The sequence below is a fragment of the Etheostoma cragini genome, chromosome 11, assembly GCF_013103735.1.
Source record: "Etheostoma cragini isolate CJK2018 chromosome 11, CSU_Ecrag_1.0, whole genome shotgun sequence".
NCBI classification, from domain to species: Eukaryota; Metazoa; Chordata; class Actinopteri; order Perciformes; family Percidae; genus Etheostoma; species Etheostoma cragini.
In genome coordinates, this window is record NC_048417.1 from 29,260,990 (window position 1) to 29,270,795 (window position 9,806).

Below are 9,806 nucleotides of genomic sequence, written 5' to 3' on the forward strand. Positions count from 1 at the left end.
CCATCATGGACTAATATACAGCGCCAGCACGCCCCACCATCATGGACTAATATACAGCACCAGCACGCCCCACCATCACGGACTAATATACAGCGCCAGCACGCCCCACCATCATGGACTAATATACAGCGCCAGCACGCCACACCATCATGGACTAATATACAGCACCAGCACGCCCCAACATCATGGACTAATATACAGCGCCAGCGCACCACACCATCATGGACTAATTAACAGCGCACCACACCATCATTCAAAATCTGAGGGATTCAAAGAGAAAGTTTCAGAGTTAATACAACACAGCGAGGCACTGAGCTTGACCACAGATACTTTTAAATATGCACTATTTATTAAAGTGCCTATTGTGTTTAAGAGTAAAAGCTTTAAATCAATAGTTCATCCGCGTCTCAGCCGCGGAGGCGAGCTCCAAAGTTCAGCCGCTCCGTGCGAGGACACGCACAAAGCATGACTGCATAACAGCGCTGTCAGAGCCGACAGACGAGTGGCATTTCATTGCAAAATAATTATGCCAAAAACGATTTGATATACTGCAAATAGCCTACAAGGACAAGTACTGTGGGACAGTACAGTTAATTAATCTAATGTTTTTTTCACAATTTTAGGACTTAAGTTGCCCAAGATTTTCTTTGGTTGATTACAGCCCTAATTAGGAGACCACTAAGGTCTAAATAACAGAGACTTCAAATACAGTATTAGGGGACCAAAGAGCACCATGTCATGGGACCTTTAAAGTTAATATCCCAATATCTCAAAACACTTACAAATCCAGGGAAGTCATAGTCAATGCCGTGAGCTGCAAGCCTCTTACGGAGCTTTGCTTCTTTCCGCAGGAGTTTGTCTTTCATCTTGGTCACCTGCTCTTCTGTGTGGGTCTTGTTGTAGCATGAGACAGCGGGATGCGAGGGCTTTTTAAATTCCCTTTGGGAGCCGACAAACAGCATCTCATGCACCTTCTCTGGTGGAATCACGTTACCTGGGAAACAGCAAGAGTCAACATTGGAGGAGTTCACATTTACAGTGAAATTGTTATCTAACAAAAGTGTAAATAAAAGCACAAAAAAATCTCTGTACTGTAGACAGATTAAAAAAATTCAATATAAGCTACAGTGCGCCGTTTCTGCCTGCCCCATTAGGAATTCTGATTAATGACAACAACACTGGCAAGCCTTTGGTGATTGTGCAGAGCCGTAATCATGCTGGCGATTAATAGACTTGTATGAGAGCAATACTTACATTTGATGAGTCTCTCTCCCATGAGGTAATTGTTCATTGTCTCAGCAACGATTCTGGCTACTTCATCACAATCAAACTCTATGAATGCATAGCCTTTGCTTCCACCTGTCTGAGATAAAGACAGACAAAAGAAAATGAGTTTCATGACACACCTGCATTTGATGCTTCCCAATGAATGCGTTTAAACTACATATTATTTTCTGTTTCCTTGTCATGTTGTTGGCACATGGGTTTTATCACCCTGCCAATGGGTGAGCAGGTGATAAGCTAAACGCACCACAATACTTTAGGCTCAGTTATCTGACCTCAGACCATTGTCAGATCTGGGATCATTTTCAGACTGGGCCAAGATTTCAGCAGGATGAATTCCACAGTGACAACGGTATTATCTCAAATCTAAATCTTTATACAAGCTCCATTTGTAAGACACAGGAAGCAATAAAAACATGGAGGCTATTTGTTTTCTTCATCTTTGTGAAAACATTATTCTCTGATGGAAATCAACAGAATTAGGCCCGATAAGGTTAGGTATGTAAAACGCGTACGCCTATTTAGTTCCCATCTCCGTTACCTTTTTACTCCTGGACAGCCGCAGCCTCAGGACTTTCCCAAACTGTTCAAAGTAAGTTTTGAGCTGAGGTTCAAACAGCCCCCGGGGAAGGTGACCCACATAAACCACTCCAGGGGTCAAACGGCCCCCCTGTAAAAAATTTACAAGAAATTAGAACAATACATAATAAACAAGAGAAAAAGTTAAACGGAAGATACATTTACATTTGTAAAGTGTGTAATTAAAAGCAAGAACCAGGTCGGATATTTGATGATTGCACATTTCAACTAATTCATAAAACAGATATTGTTCTAAATGACATTGAATGTGTTTCAATGGGTAAATTGCATATATGAAAAGCGGAAAGTGAAAGCAGCACTTGTCCCTCCTTCACTACCACCACGGAGGGGCCCTTGAGCAAGGCCTTCAACCCAAACCGCTCCAGTGGAGCTGCTCAATTTATAAGGAATATTTTTTGAAATACAAAAATGTATATTAAACTAGTAATGATTATGTGTGTAACTGTCCTCAAACGCACAATAATGCACATTGTATGAATAAAGGTAAGGACGGGCAACGTAATGTTAGCTTTGAAAGAGCCCCGAGTCCCAGTCATGGCATCTATGTAATGGCGTGGGAGTGCGTGACCCGGTCCACCGAACAAGTATGGTCCACTACGCCGCTTATTGTTAATGAACAGCTCTCGCGGTATCTGACACTAGCTAACGTTAAATAACAGACAGAAGACCTGGCCATAGTAACGTTAGCAGCAGTTGCATTCACGTACCATTAGCTAACATTTCGAATTAGGCAACAAAATCCGACAGGTTACGAAAAGGCGTCACACACGTTCCATTTAGAAGTAAGACGAAACTGTTGGACGAACAAAGCAATAGAACCCTCGTGTTATGGGATTTTTTCGGATTATTTTAAAGGCCACATTTTCACGTTGACCCACCTTGCTGGATGTATTCTTCTTCGCTTCCTGCACCTTCTTCTTGAACTCGGACTCTTGTTTGGGGTTCAGAGCCAGCAGCTCCTTGGCCGGCTTCGAGGCCGCTTCTGCTTTGCTTTCTGTCATTTCGATTAAGTGGTGATACGATGAAAATATTGTAGAATAAAAACAACACCGTCAGACAACTCTGAAGCACGAACGACGCACGTTGGTCTCTCCATCCGGTTGCCCATGTGGTAAGTCCCTGGGTGCCAGTGAAAGCGGCGTGGAGAAAGACGTTTCTGTGTTACGTACAGCCGTGGCTCCAGACAGCGCCGCCTACAGGCATGGCGGACAAGGTCTTCTCTGGATGTGTTCCCGTGTCCACCAGATTGTTCATTACACCATAAAAGCTGCCATTTTCCAATTATTTTTAGCTTTAATTGTGCTTTTTACTTCAGCTTTGCTGTATTTAAAATGTCAGTCGTCTCTGCTGCTTTCTTCACACATGTATCTGCCAATTCAGTACCTCCTACACCGATATGAGCTGGTACCCATATAAACGCAGTATGCTATGCTATAGTGCTCTCCACCCACATCAAAGTCATCCATATTGCTATCATTTCTGCCATGTATACAGCTAATGTTTAGCAGAGTCAGTGTTTAATTGAGGGATAACACAAGCAATTCCCATTTTCTTATCTGTCTTCTCAGAAGCATCAGGATAAAAAATGACTCCTTTATATTTTCTAAAAAATCTAACTATTAACCCTGTAATGATCCACTTCATTGACAGAGAAATTAATTTATATAAGTCTTTTATTTCATCAGGGGCCTGGAAATAGGGTACACAAGTCGTACCAGGTGTTGCCTGGGTTGTGTTCAATGTGCCATTGGGCAGTGGTGTACAGGGGGTGTGAACCACAGCACAATGCACCAGGGAGACCTCTCCCATCTGTACCGGTTTTACAGGTTTTAGGTATGATTCATTTTATTTCATTAGTTCTTTAAATGGTGGTAGTTATCTTATTGTGTTATTGTTATTATTGGAACTGACTTATCTCATAATTTTTAAAGGATAAGACACGTTTGTTCCTGCTGTGTTTTCGCCATCTTTATGACTTATTATCTTATTATTAAAAAAAACGGAGGTCGCTTTGAAATAAATAATCCAACTGTTCAAAAATGTATCAATACAACAGAAGGGAGGAGCAGAAAAGGAGATGGAGAGAATAAAACCAAGGGGGTGGAGGAATAATCAGCAGTGCACACAGCAACATCAGTGGCCTCTGAACGCACAACATGGCAACAAAAATCATCTTCTTCACCGTGAACGGGAGACCGGAGCGGGCCGAGTTCCCACTGGACTGCCCTGCGCAGGATGTCAAAGGTAGGAGCAGAAAATAATCACACTATTTAAACTTCACTTCTTTATATTAGAGAAGTATTTTAAGGTGTGTGTCGGACTGTGCACACACACAAACACACACACACACACACACACGTGCAATTCTAGTGTTTGAAACATTGTCTAACATGATCCATTTTTTGCACACTTGCCAATCTTCTCTGATAGAAGGCTAAGAGAATGTAAATAGCTGATTTGTTAGTGTGAGTTGTTTTACTGAAGACACACACACGTTCCAACAGCAAACCAAACAAACCAACAAGAAAAACAGCTCGATTACAGTCGCGATGAAAGAGTTGTATGGTGTTATGGAGGTTGTCTGAGCTACAGACAGCGATGCAGCTGCCACTGACAGCTCCCCACCAGTTACAGACTGTAGGTTCCAGGCCTTGTCTAGCATTGGCGTCACAAGTTCTACATGTTGTGCGTATGTTATAATATGAATGAGCATCTAAAGGTCAGTAATACGCCATTATCAAGAACGATATTTGGGTTGCCAAGTTATGGAAAAATCTTTTTGGCCTTATGTGTTTATCCTTCACATTTGGTATTTATGTAAATACTGTAACTGTATCGATATTGGTGTGAAGAATCCAATCTCGATTGTTCTGTGGTCTGCATCCTATCGTCTGCTTGCTTGGTCCCTGTGAGTGACACAAAGCAGGGTTCCGTTCACAGAGTCCTGAAGGATTAATGGGACACGCAAGCATGTAGACATTTTCTAAAAACTGCTCCATTCCCTTAGATGATTTGAGAATATGTAGAAAAGAAAGGGTCACCAGAGGAAGGGAAGACTGATTCAACGTGTTCACACAAATAAATCTTCACAAAGGAAAACAGTGTCACAGACGAGAGAGGCTTTGTTCAGAGTTTTCACAGAAAGGAATTTCACATATTCACCACACATACAATTATGGTTATCTCAAAAGTTCTTATTATCACTGGTTCAATGATAATAATGGTCTAATTGATCTATAAGGCTTTAGTCAGTTGTTAACAATTAATAAAGCATTTAGTTACAACTTATAAACCATATGTGAAGGGTTACTTTTAACAAGAGGTCCCTTAAAGCTTGACAAAACAATCACAATTCAAGGACCGCTTACTAGTTTTTTTCCAGGACCTTCCACCCACAATCCATGGTCTTCCTTAGCAGTTGAGGAGAAGGGGAAAATGATTTCTCAGGACACAGTTTGAAATGAACGGTGAGCCTTTGTATCCAGATCTGTTCCGCGCTGCAGCCGAGGCAGGACCCCATGACATCCTGAAGCTGTACAACCCCAGAGGCAACATCGTCAACATCTCCCTGAGTCTGGAGCCCAACAGCCCAAACTCCTGCTACAAGCTGGAGGTTGTGGCCGCCGACTGCAACAGTGAGTTGTTAGGTATCTGTAACTTTGCACCATGTGAATTGCAGTGCCTCGGTTCAGCAGAAAAAGGTTGACACTCTCCCTCTGTTCTCGTCATTTCAGGTGCGGAAATTGCTGGTGCGCTAGGATTTGACCTCTTCTCCATGGAGAAAAGGTAGGCATGCTGGGAAATAAGAAATCAAGACATACGTAAACGGTATTCTTGACAAAATATATAATTCATATATAATGTGAAAAGTCAATAAAACAAATGAGATTTTGTGAAGCGTCAGATTTCTGCCATTTGGGTTTATTCGATTCAAGATAGATAGGCAGGACTTTGAGACTTAGTACAACATAGAACCAAGACATCTGAAGGCGTAATAAGTTGACACATCTCACTGAAGTTGTGTGATCTCAGGCTGCAGGGCCTGGAGAAGAAAATCCTGATGGAGGCCAGTGAGACTCCTGCAGTGGTGTATGAGATGAAGAAACAGGTGGATTCATTCCGGGAGAAACTAGAGGTATGGACAAAGTACTCTGGTTTAAAGCTACTCTGGAAATTTGGGGAGATAGCATGGAACCTATTTCTATTTTTAAGAAGAAGAAACTTACATACAATCATACAGTACCATACAGTGAAATGTAACATCTGCATTTAACCCATTCTGTGGACAGTCACAGTGCGTTGGGGTTCAGTGTTCGAGGACACGTGGACATGTGGCCGGGGGAGCCTGGGATCGATTGATCTTGTGGTTGAGGTCCAACCCGCTTTACCTCTGAGCCACAGCCACGTGTGCTAATACAACGGCATTATCACCTGCAAAGCGAGGTTTTTAATCCTCATCAGTAAAAGAAACATTACTGACCCGGAGGCAACAGTCAGGAAGAGGTGTTTGTTATATACAAATTGGGATGTTATTATAACAAAAAGCGTACAGTCAATTTGGGCATTAGGATAATTGAGTTGCTTTGTATTTTAAAGGCTGCACTTATCAATGTATTTTGCATGAGTAATAAATGAAATGACCATTTGTAATGTGAAAGGGGTTGCTCATAGGGATGACCCCAGGAGAATTATCACCTGACTCCTTAGTTCCCTCAGCTCGGCAGAGCTTTTCACTCTCTTACTTTGGTTTGCTGCATGGGTTCTATGCTTAGCTCTATGCTAATTGGATTAAATTCCTGGTACATTTTCAGAGTGTGGAGCATCTGAGTTGGCTGGGGTTGTTCAAAGACCTGTCAGATGGAACACACAAACCCTCCCCGTTCTACCACAAGAGAACCCTGCATAAAACCAGGAAGGAGTGTGAGCACGTACGGGAAAAGTTTCTACAAATGAGGCACGTTCACATGCAAAACTCACTGAGAACTACTGCCCTCCACATATTCTATGTGTTAATATATATAGTAATTATTGATGCTAATGTAGTGACCTTTGCAGCTCCCTGGAAATGTCGGAGGAAGTGAGGCAGTTCTTAAAGACGCCAACCTTTGATAACTGGTAAGTTTACATGTAGTCTATATCCACGATGTTCCACTTCCAGGATTGTTCCGTTGCAGTTGGAAATTCTGTCGGATGTCCTCATTTCGGCCGGATGTCCGTCCCATTCCCCTTCCTTCATGTTGGCATTCTAACCTACCTGTCCAATCCGAGGACTATGGTTACCTGGTCCTCAGATCTCTTAAGGGTAAATCCAGACAGCTAGCTAGACTATCTGTCCAATCAGAGTTTTCTGTTGCATGTCAATTAACTATTCAGGAACTGATGTTACCATGGAGATCCAGAGTTCTCGCAAGAGCACAGCAAGTTACTCTTGCATCAAGTACTGCTGCTGATTAACTATGTCCCTTGAGCCAAGCTGCACCAATCACAACGGTGTATCTGATATAGGCGGGGCCAGAGGCGAGCTGCACCAATCACATCGATCTCCGCCACCAGATGGCGCCTGTGCAGAGTCCGACGTTTAGCTCCGCCCACATATAGCCCAACCCTGAACTGCGTACTGCCTTCAGGTGAAATTGTGATTTTGTAGATATCATGTTTCTAATTTAAATTTATTCAAAACAGTGTTTCTTATGCTGTCTGCCAACGACTCCAAGCCCTACTAGTGAGCTGCATGGATGTGATGTTTTCAATATTAAACAAACTCAAACATGTAAATTCAAACATTATTTGAATTGGCTGTTTTGCTGTGTTGTCAGACTTCCGCCATGAAACTCTCCATTTTCCAACACAGGAAATACGGAGTAAGTTTATAGTCACTGTCAACTGACAAGATGGTTCTATAGCTTAAAACAGACACTGCTTGGCTGATGTCTCAGCATAAACAGCACAATTCTTCCTCATTAAGGCAACAGAGACAGTGAGTGAGTAAGCCATTTGAAAAAACTGTCATTTATTTAACGTGGCTGTGATTTATCATATACTGCTGAAGTAGGATTCCTACTGTTTTGGGGGATTTTTGGTGGGTAGGTGGTCTGTGGGTTTTCTTTTACTGGGTTAGTGGTCCTTGGTCTGAAAAGCTTTGAGAAACACTGCACTAATGGCCCCTGCAACATCAGATTTTCTGGGTGTCTTTGTGCTGGGGTCATCATCACTATCAGACAACCTGTTTCCTCAGAGTGCAGAGACAACACAGTGCCTCTGGCGCTCTTGAAGAGGATGGAAGACAAAACCCTTTTCTTCTGATCGACACACTCATCTCAATATGAATAGGCCTGCTGAGGGCTCACAAATCAAAACGGTCTTCATAACCGGGCTTAATCAACAAACAATGTTCTGAAGTGAGCTCCATGGACCCGAAGCGCGTGCTACATTCAATGGTCATCTTTTCATTTGTCAAAAGGCTTTTATAGCAAATCCACAATGGCGGGGGTTGATAAATATGCAGTTATGCAGAATACAGATTGAAAAGGGAAGCGAGGAGGGCCACATAATTACAATAAATTAACGGACTCCTTTTAACCATAATAAAACATGTTTTTCTTTACTTATGTCATAGATGTATTATAAAGGATAAGGCTAACAAAAAGTAACAACGTTTTAGTTAGCAACTTAGAAAAATATGTAAGGCTCCGCATTGTCTTAAAGCAGCTTGGCATTGTAGTATTTATTAAACATTTCTCAAACAGAAGTGAATAGCATATTTTTAGGGGAAAATGAATGCTAATAGAGAGGATTTTGGTGAGGTTTGTCTAGAAGCCCTTTGCTTGTTGATTGTAGCATCACTATGCTGTTGAGACTAATGCGTTGAAATATCAATTTCACCATTTCTTTAGGTGAGTTGCCTTCATTAACCTATTTGTTTTGTTTTCCATTCTTATCTCATCAGCATTACAGTAATATCAGTAATAGTGTGCCCTCCCATGATGTTGTGTATTTTGTGTGTGTGTGTGTATTTTGTGTGTGGTGTGTGTGTGTGTGTGTGTGTGCAGGCAGTGGGAGGACGCAGAGATCATGGTGCTCTTGCAGGTCATGTACACAGATTTAGATTTCATAGCAGCATTCAACATTGAGCCTGAAGTACTGCAACAGTTCCTGTTTGAGGTCTATCGAAGATACAACAACATCCCTTTCCACAACTTCAAGCACTGCTTCTGTGTTACCCAGATGGTGAGTGTGTGTGTGTGTTATTGGTGGAGGACATCTGGCTCTCAGGGTGGAGAGGGGATTCAAATCACTGCACTAAAACAACCTTTAAACGTAGACGTGTTCCACCAAAACAACTTCAGAATCAGAATCAGTAACACTTTATTGATCCCTGAAGGGAAACTCTGTGTGGCAGTTGCACAAATAGTATGAATATTAGGGATGAGCGAGTACAGCATTATCTGTATCTGTATCTGTATCTGTTTACCACATGAATGATCTGTATCCGTATCTGTACTCGGACTGGGCGGGGCCCAACCCGGAAGAGGACACATTTAACCCGGAAGTGGATTGGGTTGTCTTGAAATGGGCGGGGTTTTAACCGGTATGTTATTTTAAGCATACAATTGATATGGGTTTATCAGATATTGTTATATTTATTGCTGATTAGAAAACTATTTACATGACAGCATCAAGCTTCAGATCAATGGGGTTGTCACGGTAACAAACAAACTATATAAAGAACAAGTTTTGCAACAATGAATACAACACATGCGGTTGCGATTATGAAGTAAAATGTAATGAACAAGAGTTTTCATACTCAATATATATTTCTTTTTTTAACTTTTAAGTTTTTTATAATAAGTGTGATTTTTTTTTGTTTTGTTATTTCCACACCAGGTGTGTGTGTGTGTGTGTGTGTGTGTGTGTGTGTGTGT

At 41.7% G+C, this 9,806-nt stretch overlaps 2 protein-coding genes and 1 non-coding gene across 3 annotated transcripts in view; 1 reads left to right on the top strand and 2 right to left on the bottom strand.

Annotated features, from left to right (window-relative positions):
- nifk (nucleolar protein interacting with the FHA domain of MKI67) overlaps nucleotides 1-3,019 on the bottom strand; it is a 4,878-nt gene extending 1,859 nt beyond the window's left edge. Inside the window, exons 1-4 of the mRNA XM_034885613.1 lie at nucleotides 2,763-3,019; nucleotides 1,826-1,954; nucleotides 1,255-1,363; nucleotides 783-994 (exon numbers count right to left, since the gene is read on the bottom strand). Of these exons, the coding sequence (XP_034741504.1) occupies nucleotides 783-994; nucleotides 1,255-1,363; nucleotides 1,826-1,954; nucleotides 2,763-2,885 (573 nt within the window). The 5' untranslated portion in view covers nucleotides 2,886-3,019. The remainder of the gene's footprint in view (nucleotides 1-782; nucleotides 995-1,254; nucleotides 1,364-1,825; nucleotides 1,955-2,762) is intronic.
- Nucleotides 1,469-1,598, bottom strand: LOC117953545. Its single transcript, XR_004658639.1, has one exon. It is a non-coding gene; the product is annotated as a small nucleolar RNA ACA64 (small nucleolar RNA).
- Nucleotides 3,020-4,001: 982 nt separating the features above from the next.
- Nucleotides 4,002-9,806, top strand: part of LOC117952945 (high affinity cGMP-specific 3',5'-cyclic phosphodiesterase 9A) — a 10,945-nt gene continuing 5,140 nt past the window's right edge. The window contains exons 1-7 of the mRNA XM_034885616.1: nucleotides 4,002-4,128; nucleotides 5,370-5,519; nucleotides 5,619-5,670; nucleotides 5,917-6,019; nucleotides 6,696-6,838; nucleotides 6,940-6,999; nucleotides 8,934-9,111. Coding sequence (XP_034741507.1) covers nucleotides 4,041-4,128; nucleotides 5,370-5,519; nucleotides 5,619-5,670; nucleotides 5,917-6,019; nucleotides 6,696-6,838; nucleotides 6,940-6,999; nucleotides 8,934-9,111 — 774 coding nt within the window. The 5' untranslated portion in view covers nucleotides 4,002-4,040. The remainder of the gene's footprint in view (nucleotides 4,129-5,369; nucleotides 5,520-5,618; nucleotides 5,671-5,916; nucleotides 6,020-6,695; nucleotides 6,839-6,939; nucleotides 7,000-8,933; nucleotides 9,112-9,806) is intronic.